Source organism: Mugil cephalus, chromosome 5, assembly GCF_022458985.1.
Source record: "Mugil cephalus isolate CIBA_MC_2020 chromosome 5, CIBA_Mcephalus_1.1, whole genome shotgun sequence".
Lineage (NCBI taxonomy): Eukaryota > Metazoa > Chordata > Actinopteri > Mugiliformes > Mugilidae > Mugil > Mugil cephalus.
The window spans coordinates 9,408,436-9,434,597 of record NC_061774.1 but is presented as its reverse complement, the minus strand read 5'-3'; the positions used below and the strand labels follow the sequence as shown (position 1 = coordinate 9,434,597).

The 26,162-nt window shown below is 39.5% G+C and overlaps 4 protein-coding genes across 5 annotated transcripts; 2 read left to right on the top strand and 2 right to left on the bottom strand.

Annotated features, from left to right (window-relative positions):
• Positions 1-82: 82 nt before the first annotated feature.
• yif1a (Yip1 interacting factor homolog A (S. cerevisiae)) lies at positions 83-7,116 on the bottom strand. The gene is made up of 9 exons (XM_047585730.1): positions 6,988-7,116; positions 6,534-6,583; positions 4,996-5,240; positions 4,138-4,242; positions 1,931-2,009; positions 1,784-1,841; positions 1,535-1,690; positions 1,033-1,126; positions 83-770 (listed from the first exon to the last, which is right to left on the bottom strand). Exons 2-9 carry the CDS (start codon positions 6,559-6,561, stop codon positions 612-614), a joined length of 924 nt encoding a protein of 307 aa, XP_047441686.1. The 5' UTR covers positions 6,562-6,583; positions 6,988-7,116; the 3' UTR covers positions 83-611.
• A 3,831-nt stretch (positions 7,117-10,947) lies between these two features.
• fosl1a (FOS like 1, AP-1 transcription factor subunit a) lies at positions 10,948-14,393 on the top strand. 2 transcript variants are annotated; one of them, XM_047585002.1, is made up of 5 exons: positions 10,948-11,336; positions 11,678-11,935; positions 12,161-12,220; positions 12,906-13,013; positions 13,112-14,393. In XM_047585002.1, the coding sequence occupies exons 1-5, from the start codon at positions 11,232-11,234 to the stop codon at positions 13,664-13,666; spliced, it is 1,086 nt and encodes a 361-aa protein (XP_047440958.1). In that variant the 5' UTR covers positions 10,948-11,231; the 3' UTR covers positions 13,667-14,393. The 2 variants fall into 2 exon arrangements, with proteins under 2 accessions (XP_047440958.1, XP_047440959.1); XM_047585003.1 differs by lacking the exon at positions 12,161-12,220 and having other exon boundaries at positions 10,950-11,336.
• Positions 14,394-15,518: 1,125 nt separating this feature from the next.
• ccdc85b (coiled-coil domain containing 85B) lies at positions 15,519-18,119 on the bottom strand. Its single transcript, XM_047585006.1, has one exon. It carries the CDS (start codon positions 17,324-17,326, stop codon positions 16,724-16,726), a length of 603 nt encoding a protein of 200 aa, XP_047440962.1. The 5' UTR covers positions 17,327-18,119; the 3' UTR covers positions 15,519-16,723.
• Positions 18,120-20,778: 2,659 nt separating this feature from the next.
• Positions 20,779-25,139, top strand: fibpa (fibroblast growth factor (acidic) intracellular binding protein a). Its single transcript, XM_047585005.1, has 11 exons — positions 20,779-21,138; positions 21,271-21,355; positions 21,922-22,120; positions 22,303-22,429; positions 22,773-22,873; positions 23,078-23,211; positions 23,623-23,731; positions 23,860-23,923; positions 24,013-24,099; positions 24,248-24,345; positions 24,879-25,139. Exons 2-11 carry the CDS (start codon positions 21,271-21,273, stop codon positions 24,946-24,948), a joined length of 1,074 nt encoding a protein of 357 aa, XP_047440961.1. The 5' UTR covers positions 20,779-21,138; the 3' UTR covers positions 24,949-25,139.
• Positions 25,140-26,162: the final 1,023 nt, after the last annotated feature.

Below are 26,162 nucleotides of genomic sequence, written 5' to 3'. Positions count from 1 at the left end.
AAATTCTTAAAAGACAATGTCTACATCATGCACAGTAAATAGCAGAAATAGTTTTGTATAAGGCAAAATAAAACAGTTACAATTGAATACACAAAGCTAGATATATTTATTGTTTTCTACAAAAACCCAAACATTGTCATGCTTTGTCAAATGCAGATAAATAAAATCAAGGATTCACAAAAGAAAGGGAGATAATGTCACAACATTACCATACCAGAAACATGGTACCGGAATCATGTTTTTTGTTTTTTTATGTGAATTTCTATGTGGTGTAAATACTGGAAAGTATGTCCAGAGACATTATATAAAAGGAAACTTGAACCATATCAGTTCTGATTAAACAAATCTTTCGATCAAAGCCCTTGTGTTCAAAGTTAGGTAGCCAAAAAGAAGCATTTATCGATGTTACTGTACAGTCACGCTTTCTGGTGAAGTCGGTGACACCGTTTCAGAATGAACATGTCCAACTGACAAGCTCACCGCATGCTTAAGCTCAACACAGTCTACAAATGTTAATGACAAAAGAGCGTATAAAGGCAGGTGTACAAACACTCAACAACCACAAAAGATTTGGGTCCAGTAGACTTGGACATGAGGTCACTGCCTCACAGTCACCTGACCAAGTGAGAGGTTAACCAGTATATAATGATTGGCTGAAAGATTGCAGTTGCCACCGTGATATAAAGGCGGAGCTGAGGTTTGGCACTTGAACCCATTCCCATGGAGTCCGAGGAGAGGGATGGAAGGATCTTCATTTTCAGAGAACGGACCTGAGGAGGAAGGAACATCTTAAATATTTGGCAAAGTTGAATATCACTTAAAGTGTGTGTACTTTGTATTTCTTATTTATGTGATTGTTTGTGCGACTTTTAAACACAATTGGAAAAAATACAGCACTTAGACACATTACCTTCTTATGGAATATAATTAATAATGGATAAACAAAAAAACTGCATACAATAAATTAGTAGTTAATAGCTCAGGTATCTGTTCCTGTAGAAGCTGTTAATATTCATAGAGAAAAATACTTACGATGAAGAACATAAGGGCACAGGAGCACCAGGCAAGGGCCACAAAGTAACCATCACTTCCAAACAGCAAGCCAGACAACACTGTGAAGATCATCCTAAGGAACACAGGAAGAGACACAATCACATGTTAAAAGTACCTTAATAATTAAGAGACAAACCACATTTTAAAAGTACCTTAATAATTAAGAGAATGTCCCTCACTGAGCTGATGATAACCATCCTTTTATCCTCAAACATTACTAACACATTTCACCTTCAGGGAAATGATTTACATAAACCAAGTTTTTGTGTCAGGCACTTTGTTTATTTGTTGACTACATAGTGAGTTGACCTTCCCTCTGCTGTTATTTTTTGAATGATGAACATTGATTGGGGTCAAATTGACCCCAGGGATAACAGGAGGGATAATTAAACTGTATTCATGTTTTATTCTGCAGACAAATTAATTACCATACAGTGTAATTAATTAAAAGAAAAAAAATGCAAATTCAAGGACTATTTACCCAACATATTTGTATCCACTGTAGGCGATGAGATCAAAGGTTGAGAGGTCACTGTGCACTGTCAGCAGATACAGACTCAACAACATCACCAAGACCTCAATGATGATCCACACGAGGGCAGTGCTGGCACACAGGCCGAGAACCTCTGGACTGAACCTTCACACAAAGTCAATATCCATTCAGTTTATCTGATACCAACATGTTTATTGTGAGTCACAGAATAAATTAGATGAGGAAAGTGTTGCTCACCTTTTCTGGATGCCAAGAGCCATTCCAGCAAGTAAAATGTAGGTAATGAAAGCCATAGCTAAAGAGAAAAAAAGGCACACATAACATGTTACACGAGTTACTCAAAATGTTCTGACAAAGTTGAATGTGTGTTTATACAAAACTTACTTGGTATGTAAAGATCAGGCGCATTCACATCCTGCCTTGGAGTCAAAGGAGTGTCCCGATGGTAACGGACTTCCCAGTCCTATGAAGAACAAACAAATGCAGCGTGAAACACTTATCAGACTCCAACAGTGTTACATTCAAATGATACTCTAGGACAAACTATCTCACCTCCGGAAGGAAATCTCCGCCTCAAACTTTTACAAGAGGAAGTAGATAACATACCTGTTATGTTTTAGTTATAATGGTATAACTAAAATATTTTCAACATGCATACTTTAACGGGTCTACTACTGATATATGATGTGAACTATATGCCTTTGTGGATTTTTTGGTCCTAAGAAGAGTAAATATAAGTATGGCAACATTTGTTGCCGCTTGCCAAGTTTTATGATAGGATAGTTTTTAGGTGTTTATTCTGTATTAGTTGTTTTTTTGTTTTTTTCCTACACAACCCCAAACCTCTAAGGGATGTACAATATCACTTGATACTAGTGATTCCCCCACAGTAGACAACCAAGCTGAATAAGAAGATGCCCAGAGGTTGATACCCCACAGCTCAATAAAGGGAAATGCTCAAATGAAAAAGAAACCCTGAAATGCAATAACACAAAAAATCCAACAATTGTTGCAGTATAGAAGGAGTATATAATCTACTTTTTCACTGACATAATCATCATGAAATTAAATAAATCATACATTTTGTGTACCAGGGAGGTCTAAGGTATGAGATGCATGCACTTATTTTGCAGGGAAAAAATTTGGGATTAAACGGGCTAATCAGTTAAGCCCTGTCCACATATGAAGCGAATCACTTGCTTTGCAGCTGACAGTTGGTCACTAGTGGATGTTGCAGGCTCTGGTTGCCATGGTAACAACTGTATATTTCTGAAACAAGTGGAGCAAGAGATGCTGCTCCACTGGAGTCCACCAAACGCATGCCATCGACATGGTGAACTTGGTGGTAGGAACAGAAGTCATTGGGAAACCCTCTGTTTACGTCATATGTCAGTCAAACATGGCATCAACCGTATCACTTGAAAGCTGAGGATCGTCAAAGCTTTTTTCATCCATCATGGCTACAACTCATCAATTTTCATTAACATTTCGCAGTTTCTTCTCACCACATTGCCGCTGGTGTAGCCACTTTCCGTGTGTACACGCATTTAGGCACTAACTACATGAATTATAACTTAAACTTAATAAGGCTATAGAACAGCAATGAAGAGGTTCTATCAATGGCATATTGTAAATCAGAATTAAACACATTAAGTGAACCCTATGAAAAAGGTAGACAACTATCTTGTACAACTCAAACAATACGGGTAATTTTCAGGTAACCATCCTCATTCTTAAGTATTCAAGCTGAATACATTGCAAAAAAGGATGTAGCTGTACACCCACTTGCCTGTTCATTTGTTACACTTGTAAATATAAAAGTCCTGCACTAAATCCTCCTTCATGAAGGTTATAATGTTCAGTTTATGTTGAAACATTGTAAGAAAGATGACAATTCAATTGTATGTTGTTTTGGAGGATGTAGTTTATGGTGCTGTTCAACTGTATTGAGTTAAACATAATTGTTTCTGTTATTTACTCTGGCCCACTGACTAAATTGGGGTTGTCAAAATAATTATAACGTATGTCGGTACAACTCAGTGCATTTCAAGTAGTATTTCATAGTACTATAAACCACAACCTCCAAAATAAAAACAGTTTCTCAACATTTATTTTTAAACAAATGCCAAATAGCATAACTGAAGTTAGGGTTTAGTGTAGGATATTGTGTAGGATACATTCATTTTCACAAGTGTACCTAACGGATGGGTGAGTGAGTGTATTCATGTTGAATAATATTTTACTGAAACATTAGACTGCAAACAATGAAATGTCTGTTAACATACTTAATGAGAACACAGGTTCTTCAAAGGAATAAGCTGTATCAGGCTTTGGCTAGATGGAAATTAAGAAAAAGATAGAAATTATTGAATCATGTAATTAGCTTGAGTTTATAATTTCAAAGCTTGAAAGTGTGCAGTAGTAGATACTATATGAGCACAGTGTGCTTTTACATTCAGCGTTGTAATGTCCACAAATCAAGCTGGAGAAGCGATAAAGTGGCTGATTATCTTGTTTGCAGTTTTTAACTATTAAATGTTCCCGTATGTTGTCATGGGACAAAGTCTGTCAGGACAAGTGGTTCAGATTACCTGATGTGTATAAGGGAACATAAGGATCATAAGTTTCTTCAGCACATATCTGGTGTCGACCGCAAAGAAGTATTTCAGCTTGTTCACAGACATGAATCTGCTGATCTGGAAGGCAAAGGAAATGCAAACATTAACTTAACAAATGGGATCTGACAGTCTGCCAAACTCAGTAAATGCAGTTGAGTCATAGTTATTTTTTCAGAGGGCTGTGTCTGGCCTTAGGATTATGCATCACATTGGCATGATGTGCTGCACTAATGCCAAACCAGCAGAACAGCATCTGTTTCATTTATGTGACATCCACAGGTGACACACTGGTTTAAATTCTCCTTCTTCCACTTTTGGGTGATGAAACTCATAGACTGCAATGTCACATTAAAAAGTGAAACAGAAAACCTGATTGAAAATCTGTCCACTGAATATGACACATTAAAGTTTTCACTGGATATGATTAATACCAGGCAAGAAGTACAGTACTAAACTGCTCCTAGACAGAGCATGCAGGTGTCTGGTTCTTTGGTGAACCTGTGACAAAAGGAGACACTTTTGGTAAGAAAAAAACTAAACGGAATAAAACTAACAACCCACACAGAGCAATGCGTTTGTTATGTAAGAGCTGTACAGGAACTCTATTTCAGATCACTCTATATTTCTCCTAAGAGTGTATATAAAGCCATGTTGTGACTACAGGTACATCTAAAATTGACTTATCACTGAAGCAAATCAACAGATGCAGACTGAACTAATTGTCAGTGAGTCATTCTAGACCAGGACGTAATTTACAGGCCACTGTGTTAAAAGTTATTCATTCATTCAAACACGTAATATCATTTGTGATGAAGTCTTGCTTATCCTCACCTCTTTGTTTACCATATCCTTCCCTTGGTTGGCTAAGGAGGAGCCATACATCATTGCAGCGTTGGCCATTGGGTCAGTAAACAGGTTGTTCACGCCAGCCCCTCCTTGCATGTCATTTGAGGGTGCGCCCATGTTGTACCCAGGAGTGTAATAGCCTTGACTATTCACCGCTGGTGGTGCTGAGCTGGTGTCGTCAAACAAAACCGATTCTGATGAGGGGGGAGCTGCTCGAGCTCTGGGCTTAGCTGTGAAAAAAAATTAACACAAGTGAGTAAATGTGCACTGGATGATATGTTTTAAAACAGCTAAACTCATTAACCCCTATTTCAAGCAGAAAGATACAATGAAATCCATGCAGATGGATCAAGTCTTACCCACTATAAGCCCAGCGAGACACATGACAACACAAGGAGCCATATAAGTAACGCCATTTTGTTTAGTTTAAGTAGCAACTTATATCACTCCAAACTTGTGCCTACTCTCACTGTTGAAATTGTCTAAAAGCTGCCTTCATGAAGATTATAATCTTTGACATAATTTTAGAGCGTTACAACTTCAACTTCCTAGAAACAGTGGGCAGTGCATTTGAATTGTTTTACATTGCACTGACTGGCCTTGTGCGCCCTGTGTGTATCAATAAGAAAGACACTGTATAACCTTCAATGGATATATTTGTATACGACATCAGCCACAACATTAAATCCACTACGCAGTGAAGTGAATAACACTGACAATCACAATAAGAAGTGACGTTCTCCTAGGAACCCTGTATCCTGGGATGTATGTGGATGCAACTTTGATATGTACCACCACTTGATCATTGTTGAGACCAAGCACACCTGGCCAGGCAGTGTTCCTTGCATCCTGGTGCACTGTACTCCTCAGATAAGTAACGCACCGGCACCAGCCATCCACATGATATAAAAGAAAACTTTGACTGATTGGACCAGGCAGCTTTCTTCCACTGCTCCATTGTTTCAGTAATGGACTGAGGTCAGAATGGACACTCTGATTCATCTGCTCCACAATAACTTTAATACTTTTCATATCCGTTTATATGTGATGAAGCTACTGGACACAGAATTTCCCTCAGATAGATAGATACTTTATTTATCCTATCTATCTATCTGTCCATGATCCAGTTCACCTCTCTTTGCTTGGACCACTTTTGGTACTGACCACTGCAGACTGAGAAGACACAAAACAGATGCTCAAACCCTGGCGTCAAGCCCTCATAATATGGCCCCAATCAAAGTCGCTCGAATCCTTCCACGTGTCCATTTCAGAGATAATCACTGTTACTATTCTTCATTTCACCCGTCAGTGGTCACACTGTAATGCCTGATCGATGTATACAGTTTTAATTAAGTGTACCTACTCAGCTGATACACTTCGTCAGTGAGAGGTCAACATCAGTTCAGTCTGATGAGCTCTGAGTCTTGCATAAATAAAATAATAATAAAAAAAGGAAGTAGCTACTACGGATGGGCATTCTGCAAAACTTTGTAAGGAAGTACCAGCCCATGGTTTCCACTTACTTGCTCGATATCCATGATTCAAGTCCATCGTAACGTTTGCTGACGTTAGCCTAAAATAAAAACATTGACCCGTTAGCAACATTTCAGCTCATTAGTAAGCTAGCCCATCAGAGTACTGCGGTTCTATGTCGCGTTTAACACCTGTGGCGTTAAATTGTTAGATATTATTAAGAGGCTACTTTACAACTCTCATTTCTACATATATATGCTACCTACTCAGCTAACATACACATAAACCGAGTCAACGGTAGACGAGGCTGCTCCCAGTGTCTGTGTATGCTAACTGCTACTAGCCAGACAAGCTGGGTCTACCGCATTATATCTTCAGATGCTAATTACTGGGACAGGACAGTCGGCATAATATGTGGCATTGGTTGCATTATAAATGTCCAAATAACTTGTCTGGGGAATAATTTAAAGTTTAAGAAGAAATGGTGAGAATGAGAGCTCTTACCTGTGCAGCTAACGCTTGTAGCTATAGCTACGTGGCTATCAGACTTTCTCCGGCTGATGCTACCCACCCACTCGTGGAGGGTTAACTTCAGTGTGCCTGCGTGGCAGAAGCGATGGGAAGTACACGAGTGCTCACACAGCTAAGGCTGGTAGCGAATCCTCCATGTTACTTTACTTTTATGTTCCTAGCATATATATATATATATATATCTATGTGTTCCTAGACTCGGCGTAGGTTTAGCAGTGTAGGCTACGTTACATTTAATGGGAGTTAACTTAATACAAATAGCAGCAGACATACAGTTACATTAAAATAAATAAATAAATAAATAAAAAATAGACGGCGGTCATACGTTCACCACAAACTAAATTCATACGTAACTGTATTTATAATATGCAATTACAGCAATTTGCATTTGCATTTAATATGAACACATACATATTTATACACATATTCAATACCACAGGTTTACACATCAGCCACAACAGGAGAAGTTAATAACATTGACCATCTTGTGACATTTCATTGTTCTGGTGGGAACCGTTTATACCTGGCATTCATGGACCTTCATTCATGGGACTTGAACCACCCACCAGACACCCCCACTCCATAGCAATGACACTCCTTGATGGCAGCAGGATATACAAAAACGATTTAGGAACAACTAACAAAAAACAAACAAACAAACAAACAAACAAAAAACACGAAGAACAGCACAAGGTGTTGACCCGGCCCCAAAATTCACTAGATCTCAAACTGATCTGTTTGGGAGGCACAAGGGAGACCTACACAGTATAAGGAAGGTGGTCATAATGTTGTGGCTGACCAGTGTATATTCATTACCAGTGATTTATTAGATCAGTATGGTCACAGAGACTTTGCTATTCTGTTACATGTGCATTGTTCAGAGAAAACGATGCAGGCGGCATAAGCAGACATAGGTTATTTTTATTTTGAGAAATTCAGAATTTAATTTTAAGTGTGACAATTTGCATAAACACAGGGTGATGTATACACAAAACATAAAATGACTGAACAGAAACGTATGTAGTCCATTTACTTTCATTTTCATTTCTGCTTGCACCATAATTAAAATGCTTTTACTTTTGCTATCTGAAATATTGGGTTTCCACTAATTGCTAATCCACTTTACCTTAGTAATTTGAGTAATTAGTAACTGAATTTGTTACGCTTATTGTAATTCTGCTATGTGTGAGTAATTTCTACTATGTGGGTACATTTTCTTGCTAATAAATAAATTTGTACTTTAAATAAAGAATTCTGAATTTTCAGCAGTGAAGGACAATTTTCTCAACTATATAATAAGAATGTTTAACTAAGACTATAATAATGTTTAATATTAATTAAGTTTTATTTAATTGTAAACATCTCAGTATAATGAACATAGTGGACTTGAGATACATACAGTATGTGCATTGTTGGGACAATCAGTACTGCCATGTCCGAGACTGCACTATCACATTAAGATAATCTAGGCTAGACCATGGTATGTAAGCGTGAACTGAAAATGTGGGAATTACAGTCAGCTAACCAAATAAAATAACAACAATTGTGTAATGAACAGCTCACAGGATTCTGTGATCATGGACTAAAATCATAGACTGCTTCATGCCATACAAGGCAATGTTCACTTTTTCAGTTTGTGTTTACATTTTAGTTGATAGTTTCCATTCTCATTTGCACTAGTTATTTTATATTTTATGCATTATACTGAATGTTTGTTTATTGTAATTCTATTTTTAAGTCGTTTTTATATTGTTAGGCATTTGGGTGGATGGCAAAACAAAAATTTCATTGTACAGGGTAACATGTCTCTGCTCTGTGCACGTGACAATAAACTCTTTGAATCTTGAATGCCCTGTGAGGCACATGTGTGAGTGGGATGAGTGCGTGGGACGAGTGAGTGGGTGTGGATGAGTTATGTGAATACATGTGGAGAGTTTTAGGATGAGTAAATAGTAATGGAATCCAAGCTTCCTTTATTCCCCCAGTCAACATTTAGATTTGGAGGGAAACTGTGGAGTCAAATTGAAAATTAAAACTTACACTCTCAACAACAAGCAGCGTACTTTCTGGAGGGAAACTGTGGAGTAAAACAGAAAGCTAAACCTTTCCCCTCAAGTGCAAATAATCAAACCACTTTATAAACATTTATCTAACAAATGAGCATTGTGCAGTGATTTCCTGGTAAGTTCAAGGATAATAGAAGCAGCTATTGAATGAATGGAGGTGTGAATGGGGAAAAGATGGTGGCTGACATGTTTGGACATGTCACCATTAGAGAGCTATGGTACAAAGTAAGTGTGTCATTGCTGCATTCCTGAAGCCTGAGTCATCTGACGCTCACCTTTACGCCATATTTACCTCACATGATACTATTATACACAACATCTTGCATGTGTGTCCTCAATATTACAGGGTGTAATATTGCTGAAATCTGAAACATGAGTTCCAGATGAATGGGATAGGGAGCAACAGGTATAGGCCTTTTAAAGTCTCCTACCCCTGGCAGTTTCAGTTGAGTATGAAAAGCCCAAGACCTCAATTTATTGCCTCAGTATGTAAGTGAGGATAATTGATCCGCAATATATTTTCTTTTCCTTCCAAAAAATATACTTTTTCCCAATGCACAAGTAACTGTCTTTGAAAACAGCTTAGCTACTTGAAAAATATCAATAGTCTTTATTCCCAGGAGAGGAATATGAGACCCTGTTCGACAGTCAGCAGCTAGTACAAATCAGCCAATGCCGGGAACTCTGTCCTGGGGGACTGCAAGGTCAGCAGCTGTTGTGACAGACTAAGCTTACCGAATTTACAGCAGGCGTTTTTTGAATCTTTACTAGGTACTATATTGTGCTTGCGTGTAAAAAAACAGACGTCGAAACGAGTGGTGAAATAACTGAGCAGTTTTATGCCACTGGACTGACTCATCACCACAAGCATGTGTGCGCACTGATGTGGTTTGTAAAGTGAGAGTCACTGCCAAAAGCTCCGACCCAATTATCTAGATGAAACCAAACTGTACTTCTATTTCATAACTCATCATAGTTTATATATGGTTTATATATGCCAGTTTGAAATTCATTCATACGTGAGGTATAATACATGTGTTACACTCATAATAACAGAAATCGCTTTCTTGCAGGACACAGCTTTATGGTGAAAGATGAGAATGGTCAAATCATGTTGTGTGTAAATTCCTCTTTAAGATATTTTTTAATTTGGTTAAAATGACATGCGGTGTTGACTTCAAATCATTTCAACATATACATCATTTCTCAAATTGAACATTACATACTTTTAACTTAACTCAAAAAAACTGAGTCTAATTACAAGTAATTGTTAGATTTGAATGTGGGTGGGGTTTCCCGTTCTGAATTTAAAACTGGCATATGGTGTCATTGTTATGCATAAGGGAAAAAGTGTACTAATCAGGCAGAAGAGGGTTAAAATATATTTAAGTGGTTACTGCAAGTAGTGGTAGTGATAACTACAGACATTAATATATAAAATTATATATAAACTGCCCATACTTACTGGATGTAGTGATTTGCAGTGACAAAGAAAAAAAAAGATTTTATTTAGAATTGTCATTTCTTTAGCAGTGATAAACTCTCTCCAGTCAGCTTTTCAGTCTTTGTCGAGTGATCGCATGAAGGCGTTTCAACAACACTTCCATTTAACGCTGGAAAGTGTAGTAGTAGTATTTCCACCCCTGCGTTTGATAGCAGGGCAGAAAACCTACTAGTTTCATGCCATGAGGCGAAGCTGCCTGAGGAATCCCTAGTTCTAGTCTCGAGAGGAAACTCTCACCAAATATGGGTAATGACGCAAGAGCACGTGGTAGAATTCGTGAGAGATTCCAGACAACACTATTTCCCGTAACTACGGAGGGGCGTGGTAAACCTATAGTGTTTCTTTAAGAGTTTACAACCTCACGATCATTTCCAGACTTCCGATTCTAGGTGTATGATTCAGAGCGGTAGGGCACACTGAAAACAATTTTTTTAAGTTTAAGGGCGATTTGGAAAACAGGCAAGGAAGTGTGCTCTTCCTTGTCCCCCCTTGAAGACCTTCGAGTTTGGACTCTACCGATTTACCGCAAAGGGGGAGTTCGCCCCTTGATTTGAATTGACAAACAGGATTTAACCCGAAAGTCTTTCCGTGAGACCTTACAGTCAGTCGCAGCTGGATTGAATTTACTTTTTACTGAAGCAGAAAGGATGTACCGAAACTTTGGGAGCCAAGGCAGAGGCAACCCGCCGTACACGGGGTCAGACTCTGCATCACTGGGAAGCACCAGCACTTCCACCACGCAACAGGAACAGGTAGGTTTGCTTTCACTAATCTAGGCTACAGGTTGAAGGGTCATCTCAGTAAAAAACAGTCTAGAAGTTTTTTTGAATTGAATTTCATTATATTAAACCTGTCACACTGATAATATGTGTCCCAACATATGTGTATTTTTGTATAGTTTACACAAATTGTTAAATCAAGTGTAGTAACTACTAAAGTTGATATGTTTTAAAATAGTGTAAAATGTTTTATTTTAATTATACAGTGTTTACTCCTCACACAATGGGTCTTATAAGTGATCACTGTTATTGATGATCTGTTACAGCACTGTAAATTTGTTTTATGCGTAAACTATTTATTTTTCTGGTTTCAGAAATTTACAATGGCAGGAAGCAGTCAGTTTGTACCAAGCCTCAATGCCATCACCACCAACCAGGACCTACAGTGGTTGGTCCAGCCCTCCCTCATGCACTCACCAGGCCCATCGCGATCACCAGTACCTCCTTACCCAACCCTTCAAGGGCCGCGGCCGTTCATACCAACACCATCCCATCCCCATCTTCTCAGGCCAGGGGTCATAAGAGCAGCTTCACACGCCACAACTTCAACACGGCGCAGGAATGATGATCATGTAAGTAATCAGTCCTTGTTAGGAAACGTCATTGTTCATTTTCAGTTTTCACTTTTGAAAAATGAGTATTGTCAGGTTGAGTGAAAACTAAAGCCGCCTTGGGATTCATAGTTTCCTCAGAAGGAAAACAGATACAGAGGTGTGGACAGTGGCTCAATCATTTTTGTGTAACTGGTGTGTAATATCCTGTAATTGTCAGTGACACAACTGAGCTTGCTCTTTCAGACGTGCTCACCAGATCATCCATCTCGATGGGGAAGAAGGGGACAATTTACAGTTGAGATGGTTAAGAAACATTCACTTTCTAAAGACAGGCACAAAGTGTCATTCTCTGTGTTCTTTGATAGTGTTTACTTTGAGCTGTTGTTGACATAGTGAAATGATCACATATCTGCTTTTAGTGAGAAGAGCAATATTACCTGTTAGAGTTAAGTGCTCAATTTAGAGAAACTTTACCTTTAAGAACATTATCGTTTATTGTCAGCAGCACATTGTGTCATTTCTTGTGGTTTTGTCAGGCACATATTGGCACATATCCCCGTCACAGAGTAGTAATTTCATGGTACAGGAAGTAGACTGTCATGTGACTCACAGGGGTAAGTCACTTTTGTGACTCACCCCCGAGTCACCACTGGGGTCCGGGGGTGAGTCATCACCTAAAGGGCGGGAAATATCGATGGATCAACAGCATTATTGGGAAGGGCACTAGATGAATTGAGAGTTAGGGTGTAACAGAGGCACAAAAGCTCAGACGTTTTTGAATAATTCAGTCGTCATGACTGTGATGACTCAGAGTGAACACATGGTGGTAGTGTTTCTCCTGTGTCATGTTCCCTTTGGGAAATCTCAAAAAAAAATCCCTGTAAATTTGATATTTTGAAATGAGTTTCTTGCTCAAAGCTAGATGGCACAATGTCAGGTCAACCTATTTCATGTGTTGTAATAGTTTTCCTTCTCTCTCTTATTAAAGTTATCGCAGGAAGAAATAGAAAGACGCAGAATAAGAAGGGAGCGGAATAAACTGGCAGCAGCGAAATGTCGCACTCGTCGCCGGGAGCTCACAGATTCACTGCAAAATGTGAGTGAACAATTACCAAACATGAATTCCTGAAAGTAAGTTAACAGCCTCATTCGGGTGTGACTTGAATTGAAATTTGTCTGTTTTCCTCAATGCAGGAGACCGATCAGCTGGAGGAGGAAAAGTCATTTTTGCAGAAGGAAATAGCTGATTTACAAAAAGAGAAGGAGAAGCTCGAGCTGGTCCTGGAAGCCCACCGTCCCATTTGCAAAATAGTGGACTCTGATTCAGATTCTGACCCAAACCCATCAATTTCCTCGTTGGGAGGCATCAAATTGGAGCCAGAGGAACCCAGCAGACCTGGACCCTCAACCAAAAGGCTACTAAAGATGGAGAAGCCCAAACCAAAGATATCTATCCCCACCAAGCCCGTAACATCAACCCCCTCAGCTGCCGCCACTGAATCCGAGTCACTCCACACCCCTGTTCTCACATCTACTCCCTCTCTACTGTCCTTCGCAGCTGGTATGGTATTTACCTATCCCTCCGCTCCTTTAGACACCGGCGCCTCCACCTCGTCCCACAGTTCACATCAGGGAAATGTCCAGCAGTCTCAGGCCCCTCAGCCATGTGGGATAGCCCATCGCCGCAGCAGCAGCAGCGGTGACCAGTCAGATCACTCCTTGCACTCCCCGACCATCCTCACACTGTGATCGACTGGCCTGCCACTCTGGCAAAACACTAATGTTCATTTCAATGCAGTCATAGCCGTGTATGACAGAAAAGATGTCTGGAAAATGTGGAATGATAATGATGATTATAATTACTACTTTTGAAAAGCTACATACATCTGCTTCTCTTTATCTCTTCAGAAAGTTTTTTTTTTGCTTAGATAGTGTGCAAATTAGAGGCATTATCAGGATATGAATGTTACACTCTTGTTAGATTTCATATAAAAATCTTTATATTTCTTAATATAAAAGCTATAAGATGGGCTTAATATGTTTTATGTTTATGAAAGCTGAATGCTGAATGGATTCTATAAAGAATTGTTAGAGTTTTTGAAATAACTGCGATAACTCCATCTATAATGCTATATACTGATAATTATGCTGAATACTGATTATTTGAGATAATATTAGTAACTTGTTACATTTTCTGTTATATCATGTGATACTTTATAATAGTCCTCAAATGGGAAATTGAGTACTTAACAAATGGTCCTTATTTTTGTACGGATTCTTTAAGAATCATAATAGTGTCTATGCAAATTGTTGACCACTAAGGCTGGACCATAGGGAGTTAATATAGATTTATAATAACATATTTATTTTTGAGAGTGTAATATATATATTTTTTGGTAATGTTTGATTTGGGTGGGCAGTGCCTTACTTTTGTCTAAACTGTACTAATTTGTAGAAAATAAAGAACATAAGTGTGCGCAAGATGTCATGGTGTCAAATTAATAGTACAGGAGGATCATTAAGTACACTAGCGAAAACACTCTCATATAACAGTCCTGAAATAAATCCCCTACTGTTAATTTTCAGTTCATGTCACAACAGTGTAGGAAAAGTGGTGATTCAACTGTGTGTTCGTTTTGAAGGATGTATTTTTGGTGCTGTTCAAATGCATTGAAATAAACATAATGCTCTTTAGCCCAGCCCACTGACTGACATAGTGTTGTCAGAATAATAGAAACACAACACAATTAAGTAGCACTACAAACCACAGCCTCCAAAATGAAAACACAGCTGAATCAGCAGCTTTCTGAATACCAGAACATTCGAAATGCTAGAATAACCCTAACAGCATTACATTATTCTGCAACTAATTTGGATTTAATTTCACAAGAGTTCAGATTTACTGCTTAATTTTTCTTTTTTTGTCATCTATAAACTCAACTTCTTTGCACTGTTGGACTGAAAAAAGAAAAAAACAAGCATTTGAAGATATAATTGTATCAATCCGTGCATACTTCACAATTTCTTCACAATTAATCAGTTAATTGAGAAAAAGTCTGGCAGATAAATCAATAATGGAAGTAATCACTAGTGGCAGTCAGTAAAGGAGTTTGATTACTGCGGCATATACTGACGCACTGAAATGACCGTTCTTTGACCCTCCACTGTGAACACTGTGGTCTCTGTCACTCCATTTTCCAGAAATGAAGTGAATCTCTTGCTAATACATCCATGGCTCAGAGAACATTGGATTACTAAAATAGGCTGAGAGAGAAACGGGCGGACTCAGAGCTCGAAAGCATGAAGGAGAAAAATATCTGTGTGTATGCTGCTGTCAAAGGACGTCTGTGCATCACTAAGTGGGTAAAAGCATTACTGCCCTCTTCACTTCTCCACACTGTGCAAATGGGGATCCAAAAATAAAACTGATGAACATCCATAAAGTCTGACTGTATGACATGAAGGGTGCATAAATCAAACTGGATGCTGGTTCAGACATGAAGGTCAAAACAACAAATGTATGAATCAATTCTTCAATCTGTGTCATGTAAATGTTTGTTTCTGCAAAGTCAAACACGCAAATAAAGGTCAGGACAACACAAAGTGTCATACCCACTGTATTTAAAGCTCTTCAGTGCACTACGAGCATAGCCCACCAATAAACAGCTAACAACAAAATAAATCTTGTGCATTGTCTATGACTTAAACTGAAATTGGTTAGTAATGCTAGTTAATACAGATAAATCAAGATAAAGAAAGGATTATTCCTAATGTTACAGATTAAATACAAAGCATGAGTTACAGAAGAGAAAGCTGACAATCGCCAACTTAAACAAATTCTGTGATATGCTAATTGAACATCAACAACAACATCATTTAAAAAAAAAAAAAAAAAAAAATCATACAAGTGAATTTAAACAGCCTGGCTTGAATAGAATAGAATATAAACCATTAAAACTCGTAGACCTTCCAGTTTGATACAAAGAGTTTCCAGTTACAAAAAGTGACCAAACTTTTTTTTCTTTTTGTTCAGCTCTGAGCGAGGTCCAACGACATCTATCATGTCTGATTCAAAATGTTAACAAGTGTGCCGGCTCTGCCCAGGCTCCAGCACATGTTGGATTACGCACAGTAGCAGCCCCACCCATGGTAAACCTGAATGGTCTTCACATCAGGCTGGTTCACAGGCCTATAGAAATTGTGACAATCATCATGCACATATGGCACTCCAAATCCTGTCCTGAGGAAGAGAGTGCATAAAATATTACACATTATTGGGCGTCTAGCAAAAGCTAATATCAAATAGTTTCTTTTTTTTTAATGTATTCACAACTCACCTAGTTCAGTGCTATTTGAATTCAGTGGACTAAGTATGGCTCAAAACTGGATTGAAGTTAATCTTTAGATCTGTGATTTAAAGATCCAAGATAATGTTGTCCAGTGCAATAGAAAAAAAAGGCGTCTACCAGTGTAGGCTAGTCCAGTGCATGAGATAAATTTATATATGTGACCCACTTTTTTGGTCCCATTTTTTTTCCCAGTGAAAAAGGAGAGTTTCCATTAGAGTCATTAGAAAAAACACTGAAAATTTAGACACGCTATCATCTGGTAAATATCTATTAAATGTCTTTGAGAAGTCCTGAAGTGTGTAGTATGGTTGTCAAAATCTAGAGTGGCACACATTTTTTTGCAGCATTCACAAGGCCCTACTGCTTTTTACTCTTTCTCAGATATTTTTATCTTTTCTTTTTTTTTTTTTAATTTGTCTCATGAGCTCCTGTGTCAGCGGCTGAAATAAACCTGCCATCAGTCATCAGGTGAGCACACGAGGTGAAGCTGGTCCGGGCTTCCCACACTGCCTGTGCTTGAGCTTCCGTCCCCCAAATCCCGGGCCACCATGCAAGGCAGATTGAGCTCGGTGGAGCCCCCAGGGCTGGAGTCACTCCTGCTCACACACTCCTCCTCCAGGACCAGACACAGCTCCTTCAGGTCCAGATTCTCCTTCACCAGCCCGTCCTGCATGCGCTCCAGGTCGGCGAGCTTTTTCAAGTAGCCGCCCAGGTCCTCCCGCATCACTTTGGCTGCGTGGTGCCCGAACAGCTGCCATTCCCTGGCCAGCTTCTTCACCTTGAGCCGGTCGTCGTCCAGGAAGCAGCACAGGTCCCGCAGCTCCACGTTTTCCTCCTGAAGACGCTGATTGATGACTTTCAGTTCCCTGATCTCGAGGAGGTGTCCCTGCAGCTGTTTATTTACCTCCTTGATGAGCCGTCCGCGCTGGATCAGGGCTGAGATTTTGTCTGACTCCTCTTTACGCAGCCGGCTCACTAGCTCCTCTTTGGAGCAAGCCAGCAGATCCTCGTCAGACATCTTTGACAGTTCTCTGTTTATTATCTCACCTTCGCTACCCATTTTCTATTTAAAAGAAAAACAAGTAGAAGAAAAAAAACACAAACCTTTGGGTACCTGAGAATCTAGTAAAAGCGCTGAGATGTAGCAAGATTTGGTGCTCAACACAGAGTCATCACATCCTCGTCTTCTTCATCTGTGCTCCAGATGTTATATATACGATCACCACAGCATCAGGAAGAGAAATCGACACATGAACATGTGGTGTCTTTATTTAGATTTAGGGGTTCCTTCAGTATGACTTCACCCTTGTTTTGCTATGTCTTCTGTTAATGAGGTCGTGTATGGAAATGCACCACAAGCCGACATTAACGTCAATCTGTCATCCTCTCAGCAGCAGGCTGTTTTCCAAAGGCCTCCAGGACATACAGCCGTCCTTATTTCTCCTCCTCTCGCAGGATTTTGAAGACAACAGTCGCCCCTCGCCGTCTCCGTCTCTCCCTCTTTCCTGTAGGCCTACATACAAAGGCCCGGTCGATCCACGGAGGCTTAATCCAACAGCCTCGGATGCACACCCTGCAGATGTTGTGGTTTTTACGTCGCTGGCATCGTCTCATCAGGCTGTGCTCCGCTCGCCTCGGCTGAATGAACTCCTCTGGCTGGAGGTACAAGTCGGCACAGTGCTGCAGCGCTCTCACTAAAAATAATCCATTCCTCCAGATCCGCAACGACGCAAATCACCCGTTATCCGCTCACAGTACGTGCATCATCTGTGCTCATCCTCTGGAGCTGGGCTCTTAACATAACAATGTCCGCCTCCGCCACTTCCACGGCTGTGACTCCCTATGCAGCGAGATCTGTGTGAAGAAGCAGGAGCTTTACAGGAAGTCTGCCTCATTGACCTTCAAAATAAAAGCAGCGATTAAATAAAATAATAAAAAAAAAGATATTGCGTAAACATGCTTCAGTAAATATACTGAATTGTAATATCGACCTCTTACTGATTAAAGTTTATACTCTCGCTGCATGCATATTAGTCGTGTCACAGAGTAATCATAATTGTTAGCAGCACTTGTTTAATTTGGAGAGATTTTACAGGAAGTCAACGTTTTTATGGTGACTGCTAATTTGACAGTAATCAGGAATGTTTGTGGTGTACTTTGATGTTTTCAGTGGCTCTTCGACATGTCATACTTAGGTCTTGTGGCTTTGTAAATGGCAAAAAACGAACCGACCACGTGTGTAGTTCAGTTCATCCAACTCTGGATCCCATCTACAGGATTGAAAACATAAAGATTTGAGGGTGAAAGTCTGCTCCATGTGCTCTGTCAGTGTGGAACTTTTGCGCCCCCATTTGTATTTAGACCTAATTTTCTAGTTGTGAAACTCAACAGTACCGATACGCATAATTTACAAAAGGAGTAATTGTGATAGATCACCAGCAGAGCCACTTCCTCTGGGGGTTTATGTCCATTCAAATGAACTCCTTTTCAACAACTAAACATTGTCTGATCTGTGCTGTCCCCAGATCTCTGCACATATACATAATGTGAACTACATCTCTTTAGAGTTCACTACAAATGCTGTTCAGTACAGTATAGATGTATCAGTAACTCCTAGTTGTACTTTTTCTTTTCAAAGAACACTGGCGGAAAGTGTGACTGCAGCCTTTTTTTTTTTTCCATGGGTTTATGCTGAGGCATTCAGCCACATCCTTCCGCCCTCTGTCCCACCTCCATTGTTTCTCTGAGGCCATAACAATGTAGGGTGTTAACCGTGCAAGGGGGATCTGGGGATGGAATCAGGGTGTCATGTGAGGTTAGAAATGAGAGTGTTGATGTGCAGCAAGAGATAAGACAAAAAAGGGGGGTGAAAAAAGACACGTTGACTGAGTTGTTTCCCCCTGCCATGTTGTGATGTTGAAGGACACATGCAGAAACACAGAAAGGGAGGGCGAGGAGAGGGATTTGCGGGGATTTATTTAGATTAATCGTTGTAGAAAAAGAGAGCAGATTGTGTACACGCAGGCAGCAGGCAATGCAGGGGCCCCGTGCTCACACAGAGGCCTATCTGTGATCTGACACATTTTATAAGAGCACAAATGAAAGGACAATGGGCTTCTGTCTACCTGCCAAAAGCTCTGTTGTGATTTGATTCTTTACATAATCATCTGTTGTCTTTTGATTTTTGTTCTCTACAAAATAAATAAATAAATAATAAAATAATTAAATAAAATACAGGGTGAGTATTGATGACTGTAAATTGATAGGCTATAGATGCCATTAATGAAGTTTGTTGGGGTTGGTGCATTGTGAAGTCATTCATTCAGAGTGGGTTTGGTTACAAAGTGAGATGGCACTTTAAAGACACTAGTAAAAGAAAATGTCCTGTCTGTAGTCTACATCAGTCCAGCAAATTAATCTAGGATTCCATCTATGTAATAGTCAGTATTTTATATTACAAATTATGATAATTGTAATGTCACTGCAAAGAAGGATAATATTTTACATAATTGAACCTTTTTTTTGACTTGATGTGCTCTTACTTAGTTTCAGACTTACAACTAACTTTTAAAAATTATATTTCTAGTTTATACGACATTCTTAGTTTCAGGTTGTGGCATGATCTTAGTCCCATGGTACATATACATACACAAAATGAATAAACAGAAATACAATCCATAAACACTCACTCGTCAGTTCATTACATTAGTTAAAACAGTCCCACAATAAATCTCCATTCATGACTATTGTAATGTTCAGTTTATGCAAGAATTATGCTTTTCTTTTTTTTTTTGTGATAATTTTGGAAGATTTAGTTTGTGGTGCTGTTAAGTTGTACTGAATTAAACACAGAAATGTTCCTGTTATTTAGCCTAGCCTGCTAACTTAAATTGTTTTGTCAAAACTATAGAAACATGTGTTGGTACAACTCAATATAATTCAATATTAATAAACCATAGCCTCCAAAAGAGGAAGAAGAGGAACTTTAATTGTAATTGTACACAAGTTAAGACAAAGTTTTGTTTGGTAGCTATCTCAAGTAACAGATTGAGGTCAGGTGTTTAAAGGTAACAACATATTGGAAATATAACATATTATAAAATAGATAGTAAAATCTCTTTCATCTACAATGTGAATATATTGCACTATTCCAGATTGCATCCTCCTTCAGCAACCTTTTTTACAGCCATGGGAAAACCACTGTGCTTGAGTCTGTTTGACTCTACCAGAGGGGAGGTTTAATTATTTTGAACAAATAAGTATAAACAATTTTTTAGTCATTTTAAACAAATGCTGAACACCACAACCTCCTGTAGCAAATATTTAGTGCAGGACGGTTGTGTCATCTCATCTCATCTTCTACTACCGCTTATCCTCAGCAGGGTCGCGGGGGTTGCTGGAGCCTATCCCAGCTGTCGCAGGACTGTTGTACTAGGGGATATTTCACTCGTGTACCTAATGTACTCGCCACTGAGCGACTGCAACGTCTGACTGTTGAGCGTCTGGCTGTGACGTCACCATACCGGAAGTGTGTGCTGCACGACTGCTGTTGTTGACACTGCGGACCCACGGATATACAGGGAATTTAGCAGTTCATGGGTGTCCGTGATATAAATGCAAACTGTTAATTCTTCATTCATACCTTCGCGTTAAGTAGATTTTATCCTGCCGTCTTGTGTTTGGTTGGCTGTCTGTTTGATTTCCTCTGAATCCTGCTAACTTAGCATCGGGAGCTAACCTGTAATGGAGGAAGTTAGCTAATTAGTAAACCATGGAGAGAACCATTACGCTCAGTTAATAGACGTGAACACTGCGGAGATACCCTTTATTGTTTCTAGGGGCTTTATTCTGGCTGGGACAAGTTAAAACAAGGTATAGTATAACCTAGTGTGCTGTGGGCTACTTTTCATCTAATCTGACAGTTGATATTTGCCATAGCTAAAACGCCAAATATTAATAATGTTTTCCTTTCCTATTTTCCTTTTGCTCCTGTGTTCCTGGCAGATGTCAGTAGAGCTGGATGTATTTGTAGGTAACACCACTATCATGGATGAGGTGGTTTACCAACTTTGGCTGGATGGATACACGGGTAAGGTTTACACCAAAGACATTTGAATGAATATGTGTGCTTTCACAAAGACCTGGTGTATTTAAAGCATTTTATAAATATGTTAAAAGTCTGGTTGTAACAGGAGGAGCACAGACAGTCTAACTGTGGTTTCCAGTCTAGAGGCCAGAAATAATAAAAAAAAAAAAAACTACTAACACATGATAAATGATGTTTTTCCCCACCGTGTTCCCACCATTTTCTTCTTTGCTGTTAAATACTAAATAGGTCCACCCTTAAGAAACAGATCTGAGAAATGTGTAGCTACAAGCAAGTTTTTGGTATTAAATATCATCATGACCCAAATGTTTGTTGTGAAACAAATTTGAAGCCCATAATCGTTCTCACAAATTCAGTCCTTTTCATCATTCTGCTGTTACTATTAACAGTGTGAATTGTGAAGGTCCTTCCTGCATCAGCCGCTTACGTTAATGCAGTGCTGCATTATGTTAACTTTATTCTATCGCGATGCCAGTCGTAGTTATCATGTATGGCTTCAGTCATGGTTGGATCATTAACTGTGTGAACCTCTGTGATTTATCCAACAGTGAATGATGCAGTGAAAGTACGTATGGAGGGAGGCGTGTTGGAGGAGTGTGAGGCAAGCGCAGATGTCCTTCTGAGTGACACCATGGACCAGTACAGGACTTTCCAGATGTGTGAGCGTCTGCTGCACAGTCCTGCCAAACTAGGAAACCAGCTGCTGTTCCAGATTCCACCACATCGACAAACCCTCCTTATAGAGAGGTGCAGAGATCTGATTTGTTTTTTTAACCTTTTTACGATTTAACTTGGTCAGTCTTAACTTAAGGCAGATACAGATACTGCATTTGTTTGTCATTCAATCCCTGTCTTGTTTCTTTACATTATATATACGCTTATACAGTGAACAGTTAACTCTTTACTTACCGTCCTGTTTCTTATCTTAGGTACTATGCCTTTGATGACTCATTTGTCCGTGAGGTCTTGGGAAAGAAACTCTCCAAGGGAACAAAGAAAGACTTAGATGATATCAGTGCCAAGACAGGAGTAACGTTAAAGAGCTGCAGACGACAGGTAAATACGTTATGATTGGTCATTTCCAGTGTGAGTTTTGTGCACAATATTTAAAATATTAATCTGCACCAGTATTGATGAATAGAAGATGGTTCGGTTCTGAAACATTAGGTTTAGCTGTGGATCTGCCTTTCTTTTTCACAGTATCCAGTTTGGAGTTGCTTTAATCAGTTTTCTGTTACCGGCTAGTTTCAACATGTCAGCAAGCTGATTTTGTAGCGGTTTGTACAGTTTATTAGTTGTGCTAGGATAGCTGATTACAGAGAAAATACTTAGGCAGGTTTTGCTGAAGTCACGTTGTTGAAATCTTATTAAATGTGCTGCCTCATGTGTTTAATTTCAGTTCGACAACTTCAAACGTGTTTTCAAAGTTGTGGAAGAGCTGAAGGGACCCCTGGTGGAGAACATACGTCAGCATTTCCTTCTCTCTGACAAGCTTGCCAGGTGATCCCTGAGGAGAATGGATTTCAAATCTTCCTGCCTCAGCTTTATCCTTTAAAGCGTTGGTTTAACTTCAGATCAGTCTTTAATGTTAAATATGTTCAAGGTTTTGGAAAAGGCCAGTGTTCAATATTTCTAAAACACTGAAAACAAATATCTAAATGTCTTGTTCTATTACGTTATCTCCTACGTCTCCTGTCGTTTCAGAGATTACGCGGCCATTGTTTTCTTTGCCAACAATCGTTTTGAGACGGGAAAAAGAAAGCTGCAGTACCTCACTTTCCAAGACTTTGCTTTCTGTGCCGGGCAGCTCATCAACAACTGGACAGTTGGAGCTGTCGGTAAGTGACTTTATGTTTTTTTTAGCTTCTTTGGCCAAATTTCTGACACAAGACTTGAGGGGTATCTGTACCATTTCCAATAGTTATGTCACACATTAATGAAATGACACAACCTTTATTTCTTTTTCAGGTTTGCACAATTGTAAAAATAGTAAATCTGAGATGTTGAATGTGTAAAATAAATAACACACTGTGTAAAGCGCTGCTTTGTCAATGAGGCTCACTGACCACCAGAGGTCCTTCAGGTTTTGCAGGTCCTCAATAGAATGAAAATACATGTAAATTGTATAAGTATTGTATGTGTTATTAGGAATACAATAACTTAGCTGTAATTATAAGAAAACCACAATAATCACATGATAAAGAAGACATTGTTTAAACCGACTTGACAGAATCTGACTTTCTTTGTAGATAACATGGTGGAAGACATGGACGTCGATCTTGATAAAGAGTTTTTGCAAGAGCTGAAAGAACTTAAGATATTAATCACTGACAAAGATTTGTTGGATCAACACAAAAGGTAACACATTATAAGCCTTACATTTCTTTTCCTGAAACTGGAGATGTTGTATGTTTAATTCATTTTGTATGGCTTCAACTATACTCTCACATAACAGTGTTTTTTCTGTTTCTGTTCTCTCTGCTCAGTTTGGTCTGCACAGCTCTCAGAGGAAAGACTAAAGTTTTTACTGAGATGGAGGCTAATTTTAAGGTTAGAAACGCCCTCGCAGTATCCTGCCGTCTTTTTGTCGTCTTTTTGGAAATAATAGTTTTTCAAATCACTTCTTTTTGTCTGTCTAGAATCTTTCCAGAGGTCTCGTCAACATTGCAGCAAAGTTAACCAACACAAAAGACGTCAGAGATTTCTTTATTGATCTTGTGGAGAAGGTGAGCACGTCCTCAAAATACAGTCGGATTTTTCCAAGTTGTAAGTGAAGACAGCTCGCCTGGCCCAGTTTTTCTGAGGCCTGTGCCAGCTCCAGTCTGCCTTTGAGACTGTATGATGTAACCTCCTCCCCTTCTTTTTATTCCACAGTTTATTGAGCCGTGCCGTTCGGACAGATGGACGGCCGCGGACATGAAACTCTACCTCACTCACTACACCAACTCTGCTCACATACTCGACACATTCAAGTGAGTTAATGAGCTTTTATGTCTTATCAGGCGGAGAGTGGCACCAGCCCTGGCGGGGTTATCATTTCCCAGGGGTAACCCGTGCTAAAAATATCCTCACAATTTTGCGAGATTTAGGAAAACAAGAATATAACCCAATAAGGTTATACACATTAGCAGCCATTAAACACAGCTCAGGCATTAAGTTGTGTTGAAATCCTGTAAAATTTACGACCCCGTTCGACCAGCGGGTGTCTCTATCTCGCACATGATTTCTTAAACTGTAGTTACCTTGTTTCTCATGCAAACACTCAGGAGTTTATTTAAGGGTTTACACAGCCCTGCGCCACTACAAGCTCAACAAAGAGATATTCATAAAAAGGAATATAGGCCCCCCCTCGCTCTGATTACACTGAAGGGACAAAAGATTGCCTCATTTACTCTCTTCACCCAGATTTCACAATTACAGTTGGTCATGAGATTTACAGTACAACCTCTTGGCTCCCTCCACTCACTGTTTACTCTCTTTCTGTGTCTCTTTTCTGTCCCCTCAGACACCAGGCCGTGTGGGACAGATACATGGGCGTCATCAAAAGCTGTATCTTCAAAATGTATCACGACTGAAGCGTTATTGGCTCGACCCCTCTTTTCTCCCCCGGTTTGTTTACCCCGTCACCTTTGTGGCGTCGGTTGTGATTTCTCTGTTTCTGATGAATTTCGCATCCTTGGTTTTAACTTCAAACGCCCTGCTTGCGGTCCTAGTGTCCCCGCTGTGTCTGTAAATTTGATTTGTAAATAAAATGGACATATTTACATTAAAATGCGGCTGTGTTTTATATTACTTTATGCTTCATGTTAGCGTCTAATCTGCTGTGTTACAGCAGAGAAATGATGCTATCGTTAACCCATTGCAGAAACAAGATTTACTGAACTTGTGGTTGTTGGATGGAGATAAGAGAAAGGAAGAGATACAAATCATACTATTAAGAGAACTGAGTGAGCTGAGTGTTTTAGATTTTAAATGACACCAGAAGATTACATGTATGATGAACTGAGACTAAAACCAGTGTGTGGGATGTCTGTGTGTGGCCATGGGAATAAGGGACCATCCGGGGGGCACAGTTGGTCCAACTAAAGGGGGTACTCAGTGTGATTTTTCACAACATCCCTTGTAATGACAGCTGCCTCCCTGCCACAACACAGACTCACAGGGCAGATAAACAACCTGAGACTAAGTAAAGGTTTTTCTACCAGAACACTGGAGGTTTACTTAGATTAAAAAAAAAGAGAGAGAGAGAGAAAAGTTTTAGAACTAAATGCAAGCTATTTAGTTGGTAACAGATGTCACATTTTAAGACTGTAATTCCCTTGAATTTTGAAATGGATTTTGTGCCTAGAGCAAGGATGACCTTTAAATTTGACTTTCGGTTGTGTAAACTAACAAGGACCAATATCCGTTGAGCAACATCTCTTAGCCAGTTCGCAACATGATAGACGTCAAATTTTGCAAGAAAAAATGGTGCTGCAATGACTCCGAGCGCAGCGGTGGATTAGTCACACACAAGCAGAGGACGGCAAAGTTGGTCAAGAGCGAGGATAGCCTCTTATTTGCTGTATTCTATCCCAGCGAGCGCCACCAGTGCATTCAGCGAAATAAGCTGACAAATTTTCCGACCCGCTCTGCGCACACACACTCTTCCACTCTCTAATTTTTGTCCACATTCCATTAACTTCTCTCTCTCCGGCTATAAATATCCTGCATGTCAGATTGGATGAGAGCGAGGGCTTCAGTTGCTTTATGGAGGGGGGAAAAAAAAAAGAAAAAGGGAAAAGATGGG